Source organism: Aethalodelphis obliquidens, unplaced genomic scaffold (genome assembly GCF_003676395.1).
Source record: "Aethalodelphis obliquidens isolate GAN/ISIS:26980383/991018 unplaced genomic scaffold, ASM367639v1 scaffold16, whole genome shotgun sequence".
In the NCBI taxonomy this organism is placed as follows: Eukaryota; Metazoa; Chordata; class Mammalia; order Artiodactyla; family Delphinidae; genus Aethalodelphis; species Aethalodelphis obliquidens.
Window position 1 is genome coordinate 26,265,606 of NW_020837960.1, and position 26,527 is coordinate 26,292,132.

At 38.9% G+C, this 26,527-nt stretch overlaps 1 protein-coding gene across 2 annotated transcripts in view; it reads right to left on the minus strand.

Annotated features, from left to right (window-relative positions):
- Window positions 1-17,754, minus strand: part of RXFP2 (relaxin family peptide receptor 2) — a 62,088-nt gene extending 44,334 nt beyond the window's left edge. Inside the window, exons 1-2 of one of the 2 annotated variants that reach the window (XM_027116786.1) lie at window positions 17,591-17,753; window positions 1,698-1,844 (exon numbers count right to left, since the gene is read on the minus strand). In XM_027116786.1, coding sequence (XP_026972587.1) covers window positions 1,698-1,844; window positions 17,591-17,633 — 190 coding nt within the window. In that variant the 5' untranslated portion in view covers window positions 17,634-17,753. Of the gene's footprint in view, window positions 1-1,697; window positions 1,845-17,590 lie in introns of both variants that reach the window. The other variant, XM_027116787.1, reaches the window with a different exon arrangement.
- Window positions 17,755-26,527: the final 8,773 nt, after the last annotated feature.

Sequence of the window (26,527 nt, forward strand, 5' to 3'; positions counted from 1 at the left end):
TTCATACAAACAGAAAAGTAAATTTAAATAACTGCCCGCAGGTCCCTTTGATCTCTGAAAATTTTAGTTTATTTTTATTTCTTGCTGATAACCTCAGTGGTTTTTCAAATTTTTCTATTTGATGTCTTTACATGAATTATTTAATTTGCGTTCCTAACACCCTCATGAGGCAGCTAACATGCACGGTCTAAGATTTCCACTGAAGAGGAAAGGCCAAGAATTTGAGTGACTTGCCGTTGGCGTCCAGAGAGCTGCCCCATCACGAGCACTGATTGTACTCTACTGTTCTAGGATCTGGTGACACCAAAACAAATGAGAACTCTCCTCAAGGGGTTTATGTCTAGTGAGAGAAGTACAGTGTGAAGACAAGGCAGTCCTCAGTACAGTCGTCCGGGTACACCCAGAGAGAATGGGTGCTTGTCCTAGACCTGGGGTGGAGCTTCAGGGTGGGGAGGCATGGCTGGGAAAGCCGAGCTTCTCAGGGCAGGAGGGGACACCTAAACTGCACCCTACAGGCTGAGCAGGAGTGATTCACAGGTGGTGAAGGCAGCGGTGCTGGGGCAGGAGGGCAGATTCTAGAGATGCACACTGGCATTCCTGGACTTTGCCGTCGCCTCTGATTGCTAGCTGGGCAGTGCCAAGGAGTGGCAGTTCTGTGTGGTATAAATCACACAGGATTCATTCAGATTCAGGAGACCTGGGTTCTAGCGTGTACTCTGTGACTAACTAGACATGTCAACCTCTCTTGGCTTCAGTTTCTTCGAGAGAAAAACACACGGGTTAGATTAGATGACATGTACAGTCCTGATATACAGACCTAAAATGGCCTATAAGACCTTTCGTGATCTGACCCCTGTTACCTCTTTACCCTCTTTATCCTTGCACACTCTGCCCAAGCCAATCGGGCTTTTCCTTCCCACAAACACATTGTCTTGTTTCATTCAACCTCAGGGCCTTTGCATTTGCTGTCTCCTTTGCCTGGAACTTCGCCAGAATATTTCACGGTTTCTTTCTTCTTTTCATTTCATTCTCAATTCAAATGTCATCATCTCAGAGAGGGTTTTTCTGGCTATATCTTTAAAGTAGCCTTTCCCCCAACTCACTTTCTATCCCGTTATCTTGTTCTGTATACTTCATGGCACTTATCGCTCTCTGAAATTATTTAATTTGTTTACGTACAAGTTTACTGTCCTGCTTCTTCACACGGTCCCTGTGAACTGCATGAGGGCAGGCTTTTGAGGCTCCCTTGAGTCTGCTGAGCCCTGGTGACTTGGAGAGCTCACAAGGGGCACTGGATATAGGTCTACTGAATAACTTAATTCTCTAGGCAGGCCCATTTGCCCTTTAAGGATATTCCTGAAGCTGAATCAAATTACCAAGCCATAGGAAAGTGGTCATAGTAAGCCATTTAAAATTAACATATGGGTATCCAAGTAGAACTTTAAATAATTTTATTTTTTCATCAAATACAACTTTTTGTAATACGTACACTTCTGACTTAAGCAACTTCAATATATGAAAATTCTGGTAATTATCACAAATCCATTGGGAAGCAATTAGTTGTGTCACAATAGGATTCCCTATAGAGTACCAAATCCCCTTTTCCCCTTTTTCATCACCATTAGCATCTGATCCACCCACAGTTTTGGGCGGTTCACAAGGGGTGGCATCCGTATGGAGTTGAGCCCAGGACTCACCACAGTTCTCCTCGTCAGCTCCGTTCCCGCAGTCGTCCACGCCGTCACAGTGGAAAGCACGGGGTAAGCACTGGGTCAGGTTCCCACAGGGAAAGTACCCTTTTGGGCACAAAGGAGTGATTGTACTTCCTTCGGTCAGTGCAAAATCTATGAGAAAGAGGGGACAAAAGTCTTACGTAATGAGAAGAGCTTGTTAACATGGCCAAACTCTTTTTGTGTTATTCCATTTAATTTTCACAAAATGCTATGAGTTGAGTTTGTCTGGTGTTATTCTTAGGGTACAGTTTCTCTGAAAAAAATATAATGTTATAATTTTAACATTTAAAATAATCACAATCATACCAAACACCAGCTATACCAAGAGTGGAATCAAGGCTCATTTTGAATTTGCTTCAGGAAGGCAACGGTAAACAAAACCAAAGCCATTGTCCTACTTTTGTATGAAATTAAAGACCTGTTTAATTTTGGTTTCCACTCCTGGAAACCAAAAGGTAAAACTATGAGCTAACAGGACCAAATAGGTGGATTTATTTACTTATTAATCCTTTATAAGGAAGATTTGAGGTGACATAATGAAAATACACATGCAAAAGGAGAGTTTAAGTGTGCATGACAGTGAAATCCAGAACCGCATTGGAACAAGGAGAGATAATACTGAGTAATAACATCTAACACTCATTGGGCTTATTGTGTGCCAGGTAGTTTGCACAGTGGTTAATCTCAGTTATTCCTTCAACAAGTCTATGTGTGGGTGATAGTATCCTTCCTATTTCAGGGTTAGGGAAGTTGAATGCAAAATCACACAGGTAGATTTGATCAACCCTCTGACTCCAGAGGCCCATTTTTAACCGTCTTGCTAGGGGTAATCAGGAAGCTGCACTTCAAGGAGCATAAGTCTTCTATGAGGGTGAATTAAAAATAGTCTTCTTGTGCTGGGAATGTACGAGAAAATGAATGAGAGTTGAACAACTGCTGGGTTGAATGAGAAAGCACAGGAAGGAAATATAATTAACATTTACAAAGTTACTATAACTGTGGATAGGATGACCAAAGAAATTCCAGAATTTTAGATGCAAGAGACACTTTTAATTTTGAAAGAGTACTTTCCAGAAAATAAAGAGATGTGGTTTTTTTGTAAATACTTTAGTAAAAATTTGCAAGTCATGTTATTTTTTTTTTTTTTAAGGGAGTATGGGTTGGACAGAAATAGGCGAGGGAGATTAAGAGGTACTAACTCCCAGCTGCAAAATAAATGAGTCAAGGGTATAAAATGTGAGTGGGGGGGGGGAGGAGCGCAAGATGAAACTTCACAGAAACAGATTTAAGGAGAATGCAGACTCAGGCAGAGAGTAGTGTAGTAGTCTACTCATCATGACTAATTGAAGGGAACAAGGGCTGTTGGCAAAGTTTTCCTAACCGCACCACTGAAGGTTGGCGTCATGTTCAGGAATTTTCTTGGGCTGGGGGCACGGGGCTTTTTGATACTGCAGAGAACTAGAGAACCAACCTTCGTGGAGCATCTTCTACTGTGTGCTTATTATTTCACTTAATCCTAATGGCAACTTTGTGTTGTTGGTATTATCATCTCCACATAAAGATGAGGAATGAAGGCTGAGAATATGAAGGCACTTCTACTCTGGTTCTTGGGAAAACACCCTGGCGAGGTCTGGGCGCTCCAAGCAAATGCTGCCTTGCACGGAGGTGTTCTCCCACCAGACGGATCACCAGGCTCTCCTAAAGTCGGTGAAGGCTGCTGGCCTTCCTTGTGTAACGAATCATGCCGTTTGTAAGAGGGCAGGGGTTTGCTACAGGCACTAAAGCTATGTCTGAGTTACCGTGCATTGTCAAGCTTTTAGTGATATTGTTAGAGAGGATGAGTAGATTATTGATTTTTTGAGCTTTAGTCCTTTAGTCGTGGTGACCCTCAAGACCCAGCAAACACATAAAAGAGCAGCATCTGGCCCTTTCCTGGGCACAGGCGGATGAAGCAGTGTCCATCCTCCCATGGGAGCTGCTGCTGCTGCATCCACTAGGCCTGCCCTGAGTGGCGAGTGTGGCCCTCAGATTCTTTTCTACCCACTGGATTTGTCTTTACAAAAGCAAGAACCATTTTCTCTGCTTCTGCTGCAGTGGTCGATGAATGATTTAGTATGAGCAACTGGGCATAAGACCAGTCAGGCCTGACTATTTTAGGAAAACTCTCTGCTGTGTGGCTCTGGGGTTTGGCTTGTTAAGCCTATTCACACAGGGAGAGGGATGCTGAGTCATAGATTTTAAAATCTCTTAACTTCTTTCTTATAACGATTTCTACAGGGGGCAGATTTATAAAAACTAGCTGTCCTCCTGTGTTTGAAACATGAATAAGGGTCAATATTTTTTAGTGTAGCAGCTTTAGAATTGTTTAAAATAGTAACTCACAGTTAGAAATAAGTTTGGTATCACATCACAGTCTGGCAGACAAACACACACATACACACACAGAGAAAGCAAAATTTCTTGAAATATTACTTACCTTTTACTACAGTGGATGAACTCTGATCATTGCTATTCTATCTTATTCAGTTGAAAAGGCATCACAACTCACTAGGTTGATCTCACGGGCCACTAATGGCATGGGACCCACTATTTTAAAATATTCATTAGTAATGAAGTCCTCTGGAGACCATCAGACCCAGATTGTAACTCTCTCTGCCACTCCCAAGCTGTGTGACTCCGAGCAAGCTGCTTAACCTCTTTAAACTTTAGTTTTCTCATATTTAAAATAGGGGTAATGATAATATCCCAGGAACCAGACAAGTTAGTGCCTGTGAAGTGCTGAAGAGTGCTTGGCCCCCGGTAGACCCTTGGTTAATGTTGGCGTACAGGCAATTTCAAAGCAAAGTGAAAATTAGGATTTTAATGGAAGGTTGCTGTGCCTTAGAATTGCACGATCTTTTTATATGACTTCTATGAAAGAAATAATAGGACTATAGTAAAGTTTCTCCAACTTCTTCACGTTATTCTATTTTAAAAGCCATGTGACATATATGCTTTCTATTTTAAGCAGCCTCAAATCTCTTTTGAAAGCTGAAGGGGGGTTGTAAATGATTAACCAACAAAAAAGTCCTTACAACTTCCTAATAATATTTTTTATCGATCTAGAAGAGGTGATTAAGCATTTGATTAAAGACAATTTTGAAACAGAAAACTGAGGCTGTGTAAGATATTTTGAAGGTGGAATATTGTCTTCCGTTATAGGGTTTTATCATGAAGATATCCTTGAGTTCTCTGAGGGTTGGACTCAACTGAATGTGCATCCTCACAGATGCAGACTCATTCCGAGGGAGACAAACAAGCAAGTGTCACAGACAAGAAGGATCAAGATTATTTCCTTTTCCCTGGGGAAAAAATGGGTTTCACCTAGCAAGTATGGGTGAAGAAAGGGGAGGAGAAAGACTGACCATGTACAAACGGCACCTACCAACTGTATTTCTCAAAATTCTACATTTTCACCCTAGAATGGAACACGCCTGAAAACGACTCAAGGTATAAATTTTGTGTGGAAGGAAAATAAATAAATAGAATCTATTCCCTACCTACCCCTTGCCTTCTGTATCCTAAATCCCAGTTGTCTAACCTAGTGCCTCATACTTACTTGGTGCTCAATAAAATTTTTTTAATGAACAAATGAATTAATGGGTGATTTAGGAATAAAAGAAGAGTTGAAGGAATAGCCCCTTTAAAAATGTAGAATTCCCATAGGTGCAGGGTAATGTTTTTATTTTGATGAGAAAGTATTTTTTTTAGTCTTCAAGGTATTTATCGTTCGGTTATTATACAATTTAGAAAATGATTAAGAATCCCTGCTGGGCTTCCCTGGTGGCACAGTGGTTGAGAGTCCGCCTGCCGATGCAAGCGACACGGGTTCGTGCCCTGGTCTGGGAGGATCCCACGTGCCGTGGAGCAGCTGGGCCCGTGAGCCATGGCCGCTGGGCCTGCGCGTCCGGAGCCTGTGCTCCACAATGGGAGAGGCCACAACAGTGAGAGGTCCGCGTACCGCAAAAAAAAAAAAAAGAATCCTTGCTGTATTTGGCGCATACTGAAAAAGAATCAATACCCAACTGTAGACAGCATATTATGCTGTCTATTCCTCCTGCCATCTGTGGAAGTGGAGATAGTTTTACTGAAACTCGGGGATTATAAAAACGGAGGATGCCTACATACAAGCTGTGTCAGTAGTTTCTGCAGCAGTTTCTACGGGACCTGTGTCAAACACACAGCTGAGAGGAGGTTTGAACATATGAAAGAACATTTCTCCATAATGGTCTTTCTCGTCTCTCTTCTGGTCAATGTTCTGGACATATCTGTGCAAAGGGATTCTAAAATGACTCCTTGATAGCTTTTGGAAACCAACTGACTGCTGCCTAAGGACATACTTTGCTGCCCACAAACCCCTTCCTTGCTGGGAAACTACCGGTGAGAATGATCTTACAGGTGCTCAGTTTGAGAATCGATGGAGGTGATCAAGACCTTCTCTGCTTTCTCTGATTCTCTGCCAGTGCTTGTCCTGCATGAAGCTGAAGAAAGCCTTTATCGTCTCAGCCTGGTTTTCTGGCTGAGACTCTCTCCATAGCCCTGCCAGGGATGAAGGTCCCACCACCCACAGGGAGCCCAGAGGAACCTGGCCAATGAGGCCATTTCCCAGCGTGCACTGCTCCTAATGGAGTTTAATCCAGTTCGGATGCAGGGGAGCCTCTGCCATTTACTCTAAAGAGCCAGTTACTGTAGCACAGGAAGAAACATTCATTTAACATCTAGGAAATTTTAGCTGAGTGCGTACTACGTGCAACCTCAACAAGGCAGACAATGTCCATTCTCACCTGGAGCTCAGGTGGCAGGATCTCCAAGAGGAGCAGCAGCGCTACTCAGTGAAGCAAAGGTGAACCAGTTCATTCGCTGAGTCCACCTACTGGATGCCCCCCTCCTTCTGGGAAGAGTCTGAGCACCACTAAAACCTCACCTTTCTAGGGCACCCAATTTATTATTCGTTTGAAGGAAACTAGTAAAGTCTGCCTTAAAAAGTGGTTATGTTAAGGTGAGTGGAGAGAAATTACCCTCTTGGTGGTTGGTTTTTTTTTTTTTTTTTTTTGCGGTACGCCACTGTTGTGGCCTCTCCCGTTGCGGCGCACAGGCTCCGGACGCGCAGGCCCAGCGGCCATGGCTCACAGGCCCAGCCGCTCCGCGGCATGTGGGATCTTCCCGGTTCGGGGCACGAACCCGTGTCCCCTGCATCGGCAGGCAGACTCTCAACCACTGCGCCACCAGGGAAGCCCTTGGTGGTTGTTTTTTGAAGTTAGAAATCTTGTCCCTTTATGCTACTGTTCAGTCCTCCCAGCTCTGACAATATTGTGTGGCCATATCAGTCAGTATGTGTAGAATTCAGATCCAGTTGCACGCACACATTTACCCCAACTTCTTCCCATTTCAAAGATTCCTACCTTAACTGAGTTTCTCTAAGCCCCTATTTTCTGTAGTGTTCTTCTTTGACTGGTGAATGTCCTTCAGGATCCTACTCATAGATTTCCTGCAGAAACCATCCCCCCATCTCCCTCTTCAGACTATTGCCCAATGTTTGGACAGATTTGGGGAAATGATGCTTAACTATGTGGGACAGAGTATAGGTTCAATATGTGTTGATTTAAATAGGAGAAAACCAGAATTTTAAATTGCCAACATCATCCTCACCAGGGATGGACTTCCATCCTATGTCCCCCTTGGCTGGGTGCTTTTATGTGTGGGTCACAAACTGAACACCATGGTTCTTGGTGGGGTCTAAGGTATACGCAGGCACAAGAAAGATTTCTCTTCCCAAAACATCTCTTCTACTGACCAGTAAGCTGCTTAAGCTTCATTTTAAGGGATGCATTCTTTTAGGTTCATATCTTGTCTTTTAGTATTTAAATTCCTATCTTGTTCTGCATGAGTTTGAGAGACTGGCTTCTTCCTAAAATCTGCCTGTGTACAATGAACTCAGAGAATGAACACTGTGGTGGATGAAGGGAAGAAGAACATGGAAAGGGTGATTATGAAAGAGACAGGGTGACACCTGACAGAAACTGGGCAAGGGAAATGTGCAGAGGAGAGAAGATGATAGCTTTTTCCCTTCATGGCTCTCTCTTCCAATTCCTCTCTGAGTGGTTGACTGCTGTCTCTAGGGACTTTCACTGGCTGTTCTTCTTGGTGGTAATTCTCTCAAATTCTAGTCAAATCAACTTACATATTACCTGTATCCTAGGCTGCTGCATATGACTGGGCAGGATGTACCTCGCACAAGTACGGGGCACTGTTCGCACAGCTGCTAGTGTTGAGCTGTGTGGAAGCCACACAGTACAAGGCTGAGGCCCTGGATGCTTCTTTTATGATGCACAAAGGTTGATGGGCTCCCTTCCTGCCCATGGGAAAGCCTCGCATCTGTGTTCTATATTCCACTTCATCTCCTCTTCTCAGAATCTCTCTCCATTATCTCCTTTCTCTCCTGTATTTCCAATATTCCTGTCTTTCCACTGTTTTTTCTGTTCACACTAATCTTATTCAATCATCTCCCATCTTCAAAACAAACAAATCAATCAACCAACTAACCAGTCAAGCAAGCAAGCAACTAACCAACCAACTAACCAACCCAAATCCTATTCTAGTCACACTGGAACTGAGACACTCTTCTCTCTTCAAAGTTAAATTTCTCAGAAAGATCATACTAGCCACTGTTTCCACTTCCTCACCACCCTTTCTTCAGTTCACAGCATTCAGTGCTGCTCCACTGAAATCCTTCCCACTGGAATCACTAATGTCCTCTTTGTTACTAACACCAGACATATTTTACAGTCTTCATTTTACCTAGTTCTCTGCAGCATTTGACACGGGCAACCACAGTCACCCGGATGAAACCTTTTCTCCCTTGGCTTTGTGATGTCTCACTGCCCTGGTTTACTTCCTTCTTCTCCACACTCTCTAATGGCCCTGTCTCTATTCCCACCCATCTCCTTAATGCATTGGCTCTTTTTTTCTTTGTCAATATCCTGAATGTCACTGATATGCATTGGGTCAGAATCAAATCAATTAGAGAATTTAGAGGGACCTGCAAAGAGTTTCTAGTATTTTAGTTCGTCAAACAAGAACATTAAAAAAACCTAAATGACCACCATTATAATAATGATTATAAGAAAAACGGTATTTTATTGCTAAAAATTTGAGAGAATATATGCACAGAAGAAAAGACAATCCTTTGAAAGGAATACATTTAGCTTTACAAAAAAACGAATTTATTTTTGCTCACGGACTGGTGAAACTTTCATTCCTGACAGCAGTGGCCTGGAACACAGTGTCTGGAACTACGTGTGAGAAAACCAAATCTGGCAACGTTGACCAGAATTCTTCAGGGCAGTTAGCCCTCTGTTCTGTAACTCACAAATATTTTCTCCCAGTTTGTCACTTGTCGTTAACTTTGCTTACAACAGAGGCTCCAGAGAGGAAACGATCTGATCCTGACTTTAAAATAACTATGCAAACTAAAAACAGAAAACATTCTATTTTTAGAATATTCTATATAAAATATTTAAATATTCTATAATAAAACCCCATAGCATATAATATACTTAATGGTAACTTTCTGAAGACATTTAGTTTGAGGTTGGGATCAGGGCATGGATGTCCATCATTACTACATCTTTTCAAGGCTGTCGTGGAGGACTTAGCAAATGTAGGCAAGGCAAGCAAATCAATCATATACAAGTTGCGAGAAATAAAACTGTCATTATTCATGAATGATATGAGTGTGAACATAAAAAATCCAAAATAATAAATTATTAGTGCTATAGAGTTTATCAAGGTTTCTGTAAAATCAATTTAATTTCTATATATCATCTACAAACAATTAGAAAGTGAAATGTTTAAAAAATACCTTTACTATAGCATCAACTGTGTCATATTTAGGAATACATCGAACAAAAGCCTGCAAGACATTTATGTAAAGTATATAAAATTACTGATAGACATTAAAGACCTAAATAAATGGAGTTAATTCTCTCAAACTGGGGAATTCCCTGGGGGTCCAATGGTAAAGAATCCGCCTTCCAATGCAGGGGATGTGGGTTCGATCCCTGGTCGGGGAACTAAGATCCCACATGCCACTGGGGCAACTAAGCCCGCGTGCCACAACTACTGAGCTCGCGTGCCTCAATGAGACAGCCGTGTGCCGCAAACTACAGAGCCTATGTGCCCTGGAGTCCACGTGCCACGACTAGAGAGAACATCTGCACGCCACAACTAGAGAGAAGCTCAAGCGCCACAACGAAGATCCCATGTGCCGCAACTAAGACCCGACACGGCCAAAAAAATAAAGAAAATAAATAAATAAAAATAAATATTTTTTTTAAAAAACAGCCTTATATATATATAATTGAAAAGCTGACATTAAAAAGAAAAAGACCTAAATAAATGGAGTTAATGCAGGGGACACGGGTTCCTGCCCCGGTCCGGGAAGATCCCACATGCCGCGGAGCTGCTGGGCCCGTGAGCCATGGCCGCTGAGCCTGCGCGTCTGGAGCCTGTGCTCCGCAACGGGAGAGGCCACAACCGTGAGAGGCCCGTGTACCGCAAAAAAAAAAAGAAATGCATGCACATGTGCACCAAGAGACTCAGACAGACAGCAATATTCACAGAAACATTACTTATAATAGCCCCAAACTGGAAACAATACAAACGTCCTTGAAAAAAATAAGGTGGATAAAAATTGTGGTATATTTATCAATGGTATACTATATAATATTGAAAATGAAAAGTCATTCAAAGTGATTTCAGATCAAGCATAGCCAGTGAGCAGTTCTCCTTTACTTTTTTTTTTTTAACATCTTTATTGGAGTATAATTGCTTTACAATGGTGTGTTAGTTTCTGCTTTATGACAAAGTGAATCAGCTATACATATACATATGTTCCCATATCTCCTCCCTCTTGGGTCTCCCTCCCACCCTCCCTACCTCACTCCTCTACGTGGACACAAAGCACCGAGCTGATCTCCCTGTGCTATGTGGCTGCTTCCCACTAGCTATTTTACATTTGGTAGTGTATATATGTCCATGCCACTCTCTCACTTCGTCCCAGCTTACCCTTCCCACTCCGTGTGTCCTCAAGTCCATTCTCTACATCTGCGTCTTTATTCCTGTCCTGCCCCCTAGGTTCATTAGAACCTTTTTTTTTTTTTTTTTTTTAGATTCCATATATATGTGTTAGCATACGGTATTTGTTTTTCTCTTTCTGACTTACTTCACTCTATATGACAGACTCTAGGTCCATCCACCTCACTACAAATGACTCAATTTCATTTCTTTTTATGGCTGAGTAATATTACATTGTATATATGTGCCACGTCTTCTTTATCCATTCATCTGTCGATGGACATTTAGGTTGCTTCCGTGTCCTGGCTATTGTAAATAGAGCTGCAATGAACATTGTGGTACATGACTCTTTTTGAATTATGGTCTTCTCAGCGTATATACCCAGTAGTGGGATTGCTGGGTCATATGGTAGTCCTAGTTTTAGTTTTTTAAGGAACCTCCATACTGTTCTCCATAGTGGCTGTATCAATCTACATTCCCACCAACAGTGCAAGAGGGTTCCCTTTTCTCCACACCCTCTCCAACATTGTTTCTAGACTTTTTGATGACGGCCATTCTGACTGGTGTGAGGTGATACCTCATTGTAGTTTTGATTTGCATTTCTCTAATGATTAGTGATGCTGAGCATCCTTTCATGTGTTTGTTGGCAATCTGTATATCTTCTTTGGAGAAATGTCTATTTAGGTCTTCTGCCCATTTTGGGATTGGGTTGTTTGTTTTTTTGATATTGAGCTGCATGAGCTGCTTGTAAATTTTGCAGATTAATCCTTTGTCAGTTGCTTCATTTGCAAATATTTTCTCCCATTCTGAGGGCTGTATTTTCGTCATTTGTTTTCCTTTGCTGTGCAAAAGCTTTGAAGTTTCATTAGGTCCCATTTGTCTATTTTTGTTTTTACTTCCATTTCTCTAGGAGGTGGGTCAAAAAGGATCTTGTGATTTAGGGTTCTACCTATGTTTTCCTCTAAGAGTTTCATAGTGTCTGGCCTTACATTTAGGTCTTTAATCCATTTTGAGTTTATTTTTGTGTATGGTGTTAGGTACTGTTCTAATTTCATTCTTTTACATGTAGCTGTCCAGTTTTCCCAGCACCACTTACTGAAGAGGCTGTCTTTTCTCCATTGTATATTCTTGCCTCCTTTGTCAAAAACAAGGTGACCATATGTGCGTGGGTTTATCTCTGGGCTTTCTATCCTGTTCCATTGATTTATATTTCTGTTTTTGTGCCAGTACCATACTGTCTTGATTATGGTAGCTTTGTAATATAGTCTGAAGTCTGGGAGTCTGATTCCTCCAGCTCCGTTTTTCTTTCTCAAGATTGCTTTGGCTATTTGGGGTCTTTTGTGTTTCCATACAAATTGTGAAATTTTTTGTTCTAGTTCTGTGAAAAATGCCAGTGGTAGTTTGATAGGGATTGCATTGAATCTGTAGATTGCTTTGGGTAGTAGTCATTTTCACAATGTTGATTCTTCCAATCCAAGAACATGCTATATCTCTCCATCTGTTTGTATCATCTTTAATTTCTTGTGTACTCAGCAAAACCATTGTGTCATTGGTTTACTAATTTCTTATTTCTTAAGGAGGGAGTGTTAATTAGCAACAAGACTACTTTATACCTAAACTTGTGTATTAATTATACTTTTTTGAATTTTACTGTCTACTGAGTCAGTATATTGATCATTAGATCAGCTATTCCCTTGCTGAATACTTAATTTGTCCTTATAACCCCCAAAAGTGAAAAAATAAGACTTTTCAGGTAGTATTAACATGTCAAATAATCCAAGTGAATCCAATTAACAATCCTGGTATGCACAAAGAGTATAACAAGGAATTAGCATCCCTTACAGGAAAAAAAGCCTACTCATATTTTGATGTGCTAAGTGCAATTAACAGTGCTTCCAGAGGTGTGACCTATGGGGCAGATTCATCAGACCACCTAGAATGCTTCTTAAATGTACAGAGTCCCACACCCCACCCTAGACTTGTCAGATCTATGGGGGGGGGCTGGAGTCCTAGAATCTATTTCTTTACCATCATCACAAGTGATTCTTAGCAATTCAATAATTGCACCTATGTTTGGCTATGGCTGAGAGGTTCTCTGGTATGCTGAAGGTCAAAGGCTTCAGAGGATCAGGGCTGTGACTTGAACACAGGTTGGCTCACCCCTAAATCTAGCATCCTTGCCACTCCGCTGCCTCTCCTATCCTAACCCCTTCATGATTTCAAATCTCTGGTGTGTATGCCCTTTCGTGTCCAGTCTCTGATTAAGCAAAATCTGAAGAATTAAAAACGACCTTCTTTTCTGAGCTTTGGGTCAAAGATGTTCTATTGTGAGCAAATCCTAAATATGCTTCCCACAACATTTACTTTTCCAAAGATAGAGAAGAACTGTTACTATGTTTTTTCACTGAACTATTCAGTTTATTGAAGAGAGAATCTCCACAGAACGTGAACAGAGAAAAAGCTGCTGTTGTGAGAGGAGCTAAGCCCACTTGGTTGACAGGAGCCTAGACTGGATGAGCAGTTAGATCTGGCTCCCATCCCTGTTTGAGAAAGTGGCTGAATGCAGCCTGACCAGCAGAGGCTGGAACCTACATGAAGCTACCTGCTGGGACAGAGCCCCTAACAATGCATGGGGGATGAAATGCCTCTGCTGACCACCTGAGGTTGTGATTTGAATATTGCCCCTTGCCCATGGCCAGTAGGGAAAGCAGTGGTGGTACCTCTGCAAACTGAGCATGAGATTTGGAACTGGATCACCCACAAGGTAAAATCCCTGAGATACTCATAAACTATGGCTCAGAACTGAACACTCCAGTGGACTCTGTTGAGGCAATTCTGAGACCACTCATAGGGAGACATGTACAGGAGAAAAACCCCTCCAACTTCATGAAAATGTCCAGGCCTCCAAAAAAGAAAGAATTCATACCTGGGGAACTGGGAGATAACATTATCTTCCCCTTATCAAACATATTCTATTAACACAGAACTTCCCTGGGCAAAAAAAAGTGATATACCACTGATGAGAACAATATTTATTGCAACCTTAGTTTTTTTCTATACACACACAACATCTAGAATTATAGGGATGAAGAATTGATGCATGTGAACAAAGCACTTAAAAATGTTTCCTCTAATTCCACTATGATTTCTTTTTAATTAATTAATTTTTGGCTGCGTTGGATCTTCATTGCTGTGCATGTGCTTTTTCTAGTTGTGGCGAGCAGGGGCCACCCCTCGTTGCAGTGCACGGGCTTCTTATCGCAGTGGCTTCTCCTGTTGCGGAGCATGGGCTCTAGGTGCACAGGCTTCATTAGTTGTGGTGCGTGGGCTCAGTACTTGTGGCACACGGGCTCTAGAGCGTAGGCTCAGGACTTGTGCCGCACGGGCTTAGTTGCTCCGTGGTATGTGGACTCTTCCCCGAACAGGGCTCGCACCCGTGTCCTCCGCACTGGCAGGCGGACTCTCAACCACTGCGCCACCAGGGACGCCCTCCACTATGATTTCTTATATAAACCAAGCACATTCATTTTGCCAGATGAATGGTAAGTGACATTTTTACCAAACGAGGAAACCAAGCTGTTTTGGTTCTCAAACATATATATACTCCTAAAAAGTCTGTGCATTTATCATCATATAACCATGTACACAAAAACTATTCTTAGTTGATTGAATTTTATTCAAGCCACAACTTCTTAGGACAAATGTGCCATTTTTCAAGGTCAGCTTATTTGAAGCAACATCCCCATTTTCGTCTTTAAAATTCAGGTGACAGCCAATTTTGTCACTTCAAGTAAGAGTCCTTAAAAATCTTTTATTGCATCTGGTCACATTCATTCACAGTAAGATGAACAAATGAATAAACATCTGTTGTGAGATGTATTTAGTTAGTGCCTTTAGAGATAACTTATCTCAAATGGCCTTAACTTCTGGGTTTCTGATACTTTTCCTCTTCCCTCACAGCAGGCTCCATTCAGCCCTGAAGCAGGTGAGTTTCTTTTTCATTAGTGGTGCTGCTTTGGCCTCTCAGTATGACTGTCCTGCAATATAATTGATTTTCACAGCTATCGGCAGCATGGATATAATTGTGTGAAATTAAAATTTAGTTCAAAAACGTTTTCTTAAGTCACAGCATCCAAGTCGAACGGACATTACTGAGAAAGGACCAAGACGAGATTTGAACTAGTCCATTAGGGGGCAGTCAAATACTGTTCACGTCCAAATGCTGCTCCAGCCCTGCTTTTGATGACTACCTTTTTCAAGGTTAGCAAATTATTTGAATAAGTAGCAACTGGTAGTTATCCAGTAGCATTCTCAATACTTCATGCTTTCAGTTTCCCATATAAGCCCATGTTTTTTGGTTTGCAATACTGTTCATAATTAGTCCATAAAAAACTTTTTTTTGGAGGGAGTTTGAAGCTGGTTAACAAGGATACCCAGTGAATAAATGGATGATAAAATACATGAAAAAAGTGATAATAAGACATGTTATCTTTACTTATCAATTAATGTCTGTAGCTTAAGATGGTTGTAACATTTATTCATTAGGCATGCAAGGGTGATCATGGCCAGAAGAGAAAAGACAATCATATAATTGTTAACTTTTCCCTTTGTTTAGATCTGGTCTAAGAATCTATCACAAATATTCATTTAAATTTAAAAAGCAATTTTTACTCTTACATAATTCTAAATGACTTTTCTTTGTTTATGATAAAGAGCCTTACTGCTTTAACTGTATAATTTTAACTGCTTTAACTAATTTAACTCTAATTTTATTGTGAAAAAGAAAAAAATTTTGTTAATATATATAGCAAATTATTATTTTTATAAGTAGGAATAAGATACCAAAGCATTGGTTAACATATCTAACTTTGAAAATAAATGATTTTAAATATAAATTATCAATTGAAAATAATATAAAATTAGAAAGTAAAAATTTCCAGGGAATTACAATCAAATATCAGATTGATACTATGGATTTTAAATATGACATTTACTTAGAAATAAAAAAAATCATGTTTAAAATTTCTTTCCTTCTTTTTTTTTTTTTTTTTTTTTTTTTTTTTTTGCCGTACGCAGGTCTCTCACTCTTGTGGCCTCTCCCGTTGCGGCGCACAGGCTCCGGACTCGCAGGCTCAGCGGCCATGGCTCAGCCATGGCTCACGGGCCCGGCTGCTCCGCGGCATGTGGGATCTTCCCGGACCGAGGCAGGAACCCGTGTCCCCTGCATCGGCAGGCAGACTCTCAACCACTGCGCCACCAGGGAAACCCTCTTTTCTTTTTTTTAAAGAACACCATTACTTTGTGGTAAATCTTGAAACATTATTTTAGTAATAGATATTTTTCTTCTCATAAAGATTTTGTTTTTCTAAGGCAAATCAATTAGATGCATTACCATAAGCAAAAGTAGTTAAAACTGGTTAACTATAGTTACAGTCTTGTACATTAAAGAATTTTTTAAGGGCATAGATAACCTCTATGAAATGTGTTGAATCCAAGAACCTATTTTGTAACTGTCTATCCTTAAAAATCATAAAGAAATGAATATTATAAATGTGCACAGGGCATTAACTTCTGAGGGAAGAAGACCTTATATCAAGAGTAGACTGCTTTCTACAACTGTATTACCTGCAAAATGAGTTCATAGATTGTTTCTCCTTAGATAATACTTAAGTTTTCATGTGAGAAAGATTAAAATATAAGACAAAAATCATGTTACATGTATTAAAATATTTTAAAATAATTTGCAACAAAGTTTTAGTATTTCAAATTCAAACAAATTTAAATATTAAAAAATCTTTTATCTGTTAGAAGTTCTTAAATCACTGCTCATAAATACTGCATTTTATTTCAATATTTAAAATATTCAGTTGACTTCATTTAATAAAATTAAACATTTTAAAAACCTAAAACGAATTTCTCAGAAAAGAAAAATAATTTTGAATTCTAACTTTAGTCTCAGAGGCTTATCAAAAGTCTTTAAGCAAGACTATGAACTTAAATACATTTTAAAATAATAATAATAAACCCAACATGCCTTGGGTATGATGAATAGATTATTTACAAGTGGACATGCTCATAACAAAACAAGTCTATATTTTTCTTTAAAACCAGGGGAAGATTAAATTTTATTTTATTTTTTCAGCTTTACAATAAAAATACTGCCAACTTGAAAATGAGCATTTTGGCTAAAATGAAAAGTCTAAAAATAAAAAACAGAAAATACAATTATCTGAATAGGTAACTTTTGTCCATTTTTAATTATTTTATTTTACATAGGTTTGCTCTTAGGGAGAGATACTGATTTTTAGATTTGCCTTCGGCTTTGCAGGTCCCAGTTTAACTATGTTAACAACGAAACATAGCAACTAACAATTATATAAAATTTATGAACAGATTTCAACAGGTTGAAATTTCATAAGGCAAAATTTTAAGTTATTAATTGTCATACATTTTTTCAAATACTAAAAAGAATTTCTCCATTATAACTGATTTCTTCAACATTGTTTTTTAAAGCTATCTTATTACAATTTTAACAACATTTAAAGGCAAGTTTCCATGAAAAATCTGTTGCATCTAGAAATTGCTAGGATGGGACTATAGGCAACTAGTGATAATGACAATGCAAACTGGATGTCTGTTTATCAAACACTGCAATGAGTGTATTAAAAATATGATAGAACCAAGTAGAAGTATTCTGTTCTTTTGGAATTGCACTCATTCAAGCAAGAAAGCAGTAGCCTTACCTTTGACATCCATCAGAATGATGAAATGAAGTAGAAGGAACATTGCAATCAATCTGCGGCTGAAGAGACGCTTAATACCAGAAAAATAACAACGAGTTCACAGCAATTGAGTTGTTAGATGTATGCTCCTTAACCTCAGAAGGAGTTCTGATATAGTAACTTCAGTGCCTCCCCTGTGTCTGAGCATGCTCAACAGCTAGAACTTTACTGGCACGAGAGGAGACGGTCTTTGTCACTATGCAGCCTATCTTTTTCATTCTTTCTTTTTTGGTTTCATTTTATTTTAAATCTACAGTTGTATTCTGGGTCATTAATTTATTATAGTATGCACAGAGAGACATATATAAGACTCTGGTATTATTAGATAAGAAACATTTTTTAAAATCACTCTAAAAATATGTTCCCCTTAGAGCATGTAGTACAATTTGCTCTTAATTTAAATCCAAACATATACAGAAATTCTCAAATAGAAAGGGATATAGATTTACACTGAAAAGGTGATGAAACTTTTTGCAAGCGTATTTTTCATGCAATAAAAAAGTGACAAAAAATCTACTCACTGGCAAATACGTGAAGAACTCCTACTTCCATTCAAATGCACTTAAATGCTTTCAAATGACATACAGAAAGTAATAACTAAAATATACGGCCCTGTGTTTAATAGTTACTTATTGTAAGACATTCACACAATTTTTTTTTTTTGGTGGTACGCAAGCCTCTCACTGTTGTGGCCTCTCCCGTTGCGGAGCACAGGCTCCGGACGCGCAGGCTCAGCGGCCATGGCTCACGGGCCCAGCTGCTCCACGGCATGTGGGATCTTCCCGGACCGGGGCACGAACCCGTGTCCCCTGCATCGGCAGGCAGACTCTCAACCACTGCGCCACCAGGGAAGCCCTCACACAATATTTTAAACTTCATTTACTTCCTCTATAATCATATTCTTTTTTTAAAATGGATAATTTTATTCTTGCTTTCAATCCCATGTTGCATACCTATTAGAAAATATTAATTATAATTCAGTTCTTACATCCTGAAAGCAGCTTTTAAAACAGCATAGTTAGTGCAAGTTAAAGTATAGAAAGGGACTTTGGTTGTAGGATTCAGTTGATCCTAGTGTAATGATAAAGAGTCTACAAAAGGACATTGTAGAATTTTGTTGTCTATGAAATTCTGAGAAATGTCTATGTAGACATATGAAACATTTTGTAGTTCTGATTTGGACATAGGATTTTGTAAGGGAATGATACAGGTTCTCTTATATGTTGTTATTAATCATAGCAACACTGAAACAGCACTGAAAAACTATCCTGTGACAAATGGCTATTGTCATCACAAATCATAAGAGATGGGGTTTTCATTGCTCTTTCTTTCATTCCAGCCTTTGATAGAATAAAGATTCAAAGGGAATTTCAAATAGAAAATATTTTATTTATCACATAATGTAGTTAGTTCTTTTCTCTTTTAAGAAGTGAGCTAAATTCCCTAAGACTTTTTCCAGATACATTTAGATGTGTTCTCATCTTATTTTTCAAACCAAAAGAGAAAGCAACAAAGAAAATAAAGGAAAAACAATGAAAAGAAGTATTTCAAGGTTTTTTCTTATATTTCAAGCACGTTTTTTTCTTCATTAACCTCGAGGTCTTTTTGGATAAAATTTGTCTTAGTTCATGTAAAAAAAATTCAGAGTGATCAGTTTTTCTTACATTTTGTGTTCTACTAACAAGATGATGGGTGCTAGTTTCTGGAACTGAAACTTTAAGCATGAATTTTTAAGTGCAATTAAATACCATGAATTGCCCATCACAAGTTTATTTGAAGTTTAAATATATACTCCATGAAAACACAATTTTTGGAGAAAGAAGAAATGTCAAGATTTCAAAGAACTTAACTTCGATTTCTTCGTGAATATTAAGCCTTAGAAATAGATTTAAATTGTTAAAAAGTTGAATCACCATCCCTTTGTGTTAAGCTTTTCAAAGTTAATCTTTGAAATATTAACATAAAAAATTCAGAACTCCATAATTATAAATAATAGTTAAGAACATGTTAGGCTCATTCATTACTGGTTTCTAAAGACGGAGCGCGCAAGTACTGAAACGTGTTTCATTTAATACGTTTTAACTTTGATTTACTTAGTATGAGTATCCAGCATTTGAACTGAAGCCCAAATGGTTGAAAGGTACACAAGGATATAATATATGTGTTTAAATAAGGGTGAATGGATTTACTCTTTCCTTGGAGACACAGTTGGTAAGGAAGCTCCAGAGAGGGCTTCATGCAGAGCTGAGAGGAAGACTTGTACAAACTGATTCATCCCTGGATATTAACTTCAAATTTGCACAAGTGTATTTTATTGATCCTTGCCTGAATCAGTTTATTCCTTCATTCCAATCTCCTGTGGGTAGCACTCATATTTTTGGCAATAACAGTATAAAAGCTCATATAAATATAGTATTTAATAAATAGCATAATTCAATAGAATTCTCGCTAATTCAAGGGAATTTATTTACTGAAATGACTAATTACCTAGTTTAATAGTGGGGGGGCGGGGTTGGCGGAGAGGTAGGGGCATTTTCTTAGCCTCTACTGTAACTTTTATTCACATTTTAGAAGCCATTGTTACATATAAAGTTCTGAAATCCAGAACATAATTTAAATATGGTCAGAAAACCCTGATATTAACTCACTTTCAGAAGTGTGTGATTGTTTTTCATATAAGCTATAAGTTACTATCTTGCTAAATCAATATTTTCAATCAAGATATTTGCTAAACACTCACACTGTATAGGCTTGTTAAATGCCTCTTATTTCCACAGTCTCTAGTCTTTCATTCACAAAACCTATGCATTAGCCGTTCAGTATCACTTTCTGTTTTGAGGGAAAGGACATAGGATAGTCAATGAAGGAATTATATTAATAGATAAGATTTTCTCCAAAAAGATAAATTATAGAATAATAAATATAAGAATCCCACGCTCATGATATTAGGCCAACAATGGCAATGTTCACTTGAATAGCCTCCATATATGAAGCTATAGTAAAACCTTAGATATTCAGCTATACCAGCTAAGTATTCGTGATTATGTTAACCCTTCTTCATGAGATTATATCATTAACTCGTCATTCAGTAAGACTGATATTTTGAGTAACCTTTTCAGCAATGGTAGCAGACTTATTTGCACTCTGTAGACAGAGCAAACCTAACTGAATCACAATCTCATTAGCATAGAGTGTCAGTGAATTAAGCAAACCAGTCCTGATATAGGGTCCATTTTGAGAGGGGAAGTGTCAGTTAGGTGTTCTAACTCTGATATTTTACATTTAAAATAATTTAAGTCATGCTCCATTTATCTGGGAATTTCAACTCTTGGCAAGCTCAGTGATTAGGAGCATAGCTACAAACCCAGAGTAAAAAATATCACCAAGACATCCACTCCTGGCAGGATGGTAGATTAGATGCTCTGAAAAAGCCTTCTTGCTTGAAAATAATAGCTCCTGCATAAAACAATTTTCACTGCATTTCTGGAGTGTTAAAAATGAGAAGAATTAAGTCTAAAGGAAAAGCACAAGACAAAACAAAAACAAAATGCTGAAACGGCAATGCAGAACAGTAAACAAGTAAACAGTAAACAAACATAAAAGGCAAGACGTGCCTGCAAACAAATGCGGATATCAACTTTTAGACCAACTTTCAGACAAAGCCTGTGTCAGTGGCAAGGTCTCAGGGCTCAGCCTCTGCCTCCCCAGAGGATTAAGCTGAGCAATGTCAAAGAGGCACCCTGTAGCACCGTGAAATAGAAACATAAACTCTGTAGAAAACATCCTTAATTTAGTTCCTTAGGCTTTACCCAGATTAACATCAACCAAATATAGGCTCATTATCAAAGATCAACCAAGCACCCTTGGGTGACACTTAGCAGAAATAAAAGCAATGGATTTAGAACCCCAAGAACTTCAAATATTGACATTATCAGTTATGGAATATAAAATGTTTACAGGAAGAAATACATGGAATCACAAAAATGAGTAAGAAATCATTCAAAAGAATCAAAGAGAATTTTCAGACACGAACAACATATTTGTGGAACTTAAGAACTCAATGGATGGGTAAAAGTAGTCATTAAGACATAGTTGAGAAAAAAAGTTGTAGATTGGAATAAAGAGGTAAAGAAATTATCCAGAATGTAGTACAGATAAACAGGGAATGAACAAAATTAAAGAAGTTAAGAGTTTGGAGGAAAGAGTGAAAAGTTTCAACATACAGCTAATTAGAGTCCCAGAAGGAGTGAATTGTGAGAATATTTGGGGGAGATCATGACTAAGAATTTTCTAGAAATGATAAAATATAAAATTTACAGATATAGGAAGAACAATTTCTAGTAGGCAGTGCAAATAAAAATAAATCCACATCTGGACACTTGGTGTTGAAATTGGGCAATATCAAATATACAGAGAAGGCTTTAAAGGAAAGCAGAGAGAAAAAACAGGTGAGCTACAAAGGGAAAATTAAAATACTAGCAGACTTCTCAGCAACAATGAGGGAAACCAGCATAGGTGCAATAGCATTTAAATTCTGAGAGAAAATGGCAACTAAAAACCATGTTCCTAGGAAAACTATATTTTAAAGGGAGCAAAAGATATATTAAAAAGTTAAGTAAGAACTCAAATGAAGGATACAGATAAGAAGTTAAATGGCCTTTCAGAGAAGGGAACAATCTGTTTGAGATGCAAAGACCATTAGATGAAACCTGCGCTCTGCACATCTTGAATATAACGGATTGAGAGATTAAGAAGTCATGTCAGCTATTCTACAGAGGTATTAAGATACTCTCAAGTCAGGCTGATGGCAGAAGGAAGTAAAGCAGATTCTTGTACCTGAGTGAGACTGAGGGAATACATACAGCCCACACATACATGGCCAGACCAAAAAGAGGATAGTTACTCAAAAAGCATATGAGAGATATCGTGGTACATTAGATTAGCATTCCCGATTATTCCACTTTCTGTAAAAGGATTATGCGCTCCCACTTTTTGCCACGTGACTTGGCAGTACCTCTTATAGGTAGTGTATATTTCTCTGCTGCATTGCCTTTTGCCTTTGTCGTGAGACTGATTTTGACCAATCAAATGTGACTAGATGTAGCATGTGCCACGTTCCAGCAGAGGCTTTAAATCTGCTTGTGTGGTGCGGCTGGGTTCCCCCCGCACTCCCTAGCCAGAACGAGAGTCACGTGCAGCGTGCTTGAACCTGAGTCCAGCCAAGCCCAGAAGAGCCACAGATGACCCGCAGACCCGTGAGCAAGGCATACATGTTTACTGTTGTAAGCCGCTGAGACTTCTATCTTATTGCTGCTGTTTTGGTTGCCACAACAAACCCTAACTCAGACAGATGGATCTGGAAGTCATTGGTCCTGATCTTAGTTTTTCAGGACAAAAACTAAGGATATTGGGTTAGCAGCATGTGCTACATATATGGAATAAATTAATGTACAAATTCTGTTTGTATTTGAAGAAATTTTCTTCTTTTGGAATGTCTTTTACATTATATATTATTCCCAAATTTCTTAGAGTAAATTATTCAGGTATTACTTGCAGAGGTGACATTCCCTTCATTATTCACAAAATCATTCCTAAAGTTACTAAGTTCTTTTGTTTTTCTGAAATTCTGTATAATATGACTGAGCTTAAATAAACAGATAGGTGCTATTTTCTAGTGCATCTGTACCGTGGTCTCTAATTGCCTTCATTTTAAAGCTTCAGGTAACATAAAATAAATTAGAACACTATTTGGTGAATGTTTTAATTTTCAGGTCTGTGTATTGAGTTTACCCTGAATGAACGTAACTTTATTTATAAAATACAATCATGTATATTGCTGAGTAATGATCTCTGATGTAAAGTGAAAAGCCACATATCATTTTTATCTAAATTCTTCTCGCGTTCATTGTGCCAGCCCTTCGTTTTATAGGATCATAGAAACACAAACCTGGCAGAGCCTACCAATGCCCTCAAACCAGCCCGAACGCCCGTGACGGCCATTACTCTCATCCTGTTCTCTTATTTTGCCTTTTGCTTGAGTCTGAACACTGATCTGTGCACTGCTTCTTCATTCTATAATTTTACATTCTGACAGCTGGATGCAGTATCCAGAAAAGTGCCCCAATTGTTGGCCTCAGATGGGAGAGTGAGCGTAAGACCCTAAGTAAGTAATAAACCGGTTAATTTCTGGATAGCAGAGTTAACGCTGTTCACCTTTGTGCACCTCTTTGTTAACTCATGATGGATATTTTCATTTCATTTGTGGACTTATTCATTCAACAAACCTTTACTGAGTTTACTTATGTTGGAGCTGAAGAGTGGGGGGGTGTGGCCTTACAGAGGGTGGACTGAACGGGGCTGTGGGAGGATGCCCAATGCTTTCGTGGAACAGGGACAAGCTTAGGAAGTGCTTTTTAAGCCATGGGAAGAAACGTAGACTTTATGTGGCAGGAAAGGGAGAGTTGCTGAGAAGCTTTAATCAAATAGAAGGGGGAGAGGGCTGGCCACTGTGTGGAGGGTATGCTGGAGAGGACACAGTCTGGAAGCAGGAGGGCCCATTAGATCCACTGCAGTAGCCCAGGAAGGCACGGACCAACGCAGAAGGAACAGAGAAGAGGGAACAAATCTAAGATATACTTAGGAGGTAAAATTGAAGGGATATGTTGAGCAATGGAAGGAAGGGAGAGAAAGATACCTCAGGTGATTCTCACATCTCTAAACTGAGCCACTGGGTAACAGACCCAGGAGGAGGAGTGTTTTATCAGAGACAATGTTGACTGAATATTTCCATGTGCTGAACCTGAGGGTCCTGAGGCACATCCAGATAGCAATGTCTAGCCAACAGGTGGAAACAGAAGTTAGAATTCAGGAAAGAGGTAAGGTGTGGGAAACAAGGAGTCTCGTTCATAGAATAACTACCTAAAATACTTTAAAACAAAGAGATTGAAAAGCTACAATTAAAAAATTTTAATCATATAGTTGCTATACATATATATAAGAAGATATTCATTAGAAGCTTTACTTAAAAGTCATTAAAATTCTAAGGCACTAGAGCTACACACAGCTAACTTCAGATTACCATCTAATGAACATTCATTATAGGGCTAGTATACCTGGTCTCCATTTGGGTAAACCAAAGTAAAAGATCTACAGGAAAAAAAATGACAATATCACAGGGAGTAGGTGAAGTAATTATATGTACACATGGATATTCCAAGCACATGTGCAGAAAATAGTTAGATCCTGTCAATACAATGGTACTGGATTTTAGAATGCACACTTAAGGCACATAAAACTGACAAATGAATAGGAGTAAACACTAAACTTCGTGAAAATATCGAAAAGTTTTATGTTGTGGGATCTGATACAGCAGCTAACTTCAGAATCAAGTTGATGAATCCAAATAAGTAGGGCCAAGCACAGGGCTAGATAAAGGTTAAAATCCTCTATTAAATCACAGAGCTGTCCCTGAGGCAGATGCATGTAAGGATGACTTCTCTAGGTATTTTAGGAGTCCCCTGAGCTCCGATGAGAACCAAGGGAGCTCAAAGAGACTCTGGAAGGCAGCCTGGATAGGAGCTGAGGTGAGAGAGAGAGAAAGAGAAATAATTTCACTGGCTAGTGCCAACAGTGGCCTAAAGTTCTTATGTGAGTCAGGCAGCATAGCAGGCTGCCTAGAATCAATACTTTCTTCCTGTCCACATGCCTCTGTAGGCTTAAGACATCTCCCATTCTTTTAGTCATATTTAACATATATATGTGTGTCTGTGTGTATACACACACAGACACACATATGACATAGGAAGATGGTAGAGGGAGGGGATGCCTCATCAGAGTACAGTATTTGAGAAGCAAATAGGCCAAGAGGAAGGAAGTAGTAGAACAACTGATAACGAGAACTTATGAACTGAACATGTACACTGGAGAACAATGAAGAAAAATAGGCTAAAATAAAGAGATGTTTCCAAATGTCATAGCCATACTTAAGAGTAAGCCCATGGAAGAAAAGGGAAAATCCAGAATTGTATACTTATATACATTTTTTTCTTTTCTGCTCCGGAAAGCTCAGAGAGTGAAAAAGCTTCCCAAAATATGTTAATAATAATTACAGTTTTTGTTCATCTCACATCTGGTAGTGTTATTTTTCTATTCGAAACAGTTAATAACCAGTTATTCTGGGAGTCACACAACCGTACCAGGCAGGATCATATACAGACAATTGCTAACAGAACAACAATCCAGGGCTCAGCAATAAACAGCAGTTTTCCCAGGAGCGGCTTCGATGCTGATTTTTGAGGAAGGCCAAAGCTTACATCATCACAGACTACTATGACATTTACATGAACTGGTGCTCAAGAAATATTTAGCTCTCCTATAAAATTTCCCCAAAAAACTCCTATAAAATTTTCCAAAAAATTTTCCAAAGAATTTTGACTTTCCTATAGCAGAGTTCTTTTGTCATTTCCTTATCTTTATGTTGTTCCATTTTTACCTTCAGTTTTTTGCTGTTGAAGTTTTTCAGAAAAAAATCTGAAACTCAAATTATAATTCTGTAACTATTACCAAATGTAGCAATGAAGTCGCCAGTGGATATAACAGATACATACAGGAAATCTCTAAAAAATTAAAACAGAATATGCAACTGTGTTTCTTATAAAATGGAGATATTTGATTTCTAAGACTTTCCCAGGACAGACCTCTGGGTCCTAAATGAGCTCATGGTCTGAACAGAGCACTCTGTAAAACACTATCTTCCCAGGGGAAAATCACTTCTAACTCATTCTTCTATTATACGCAATGTAAACCAAAATGTTGTGTACAATAACAGGTATATATTTATATATTTTAACTTTACTGAGTTGTAGATTATATACAATAAAAATTTTTAAAAATATAGCC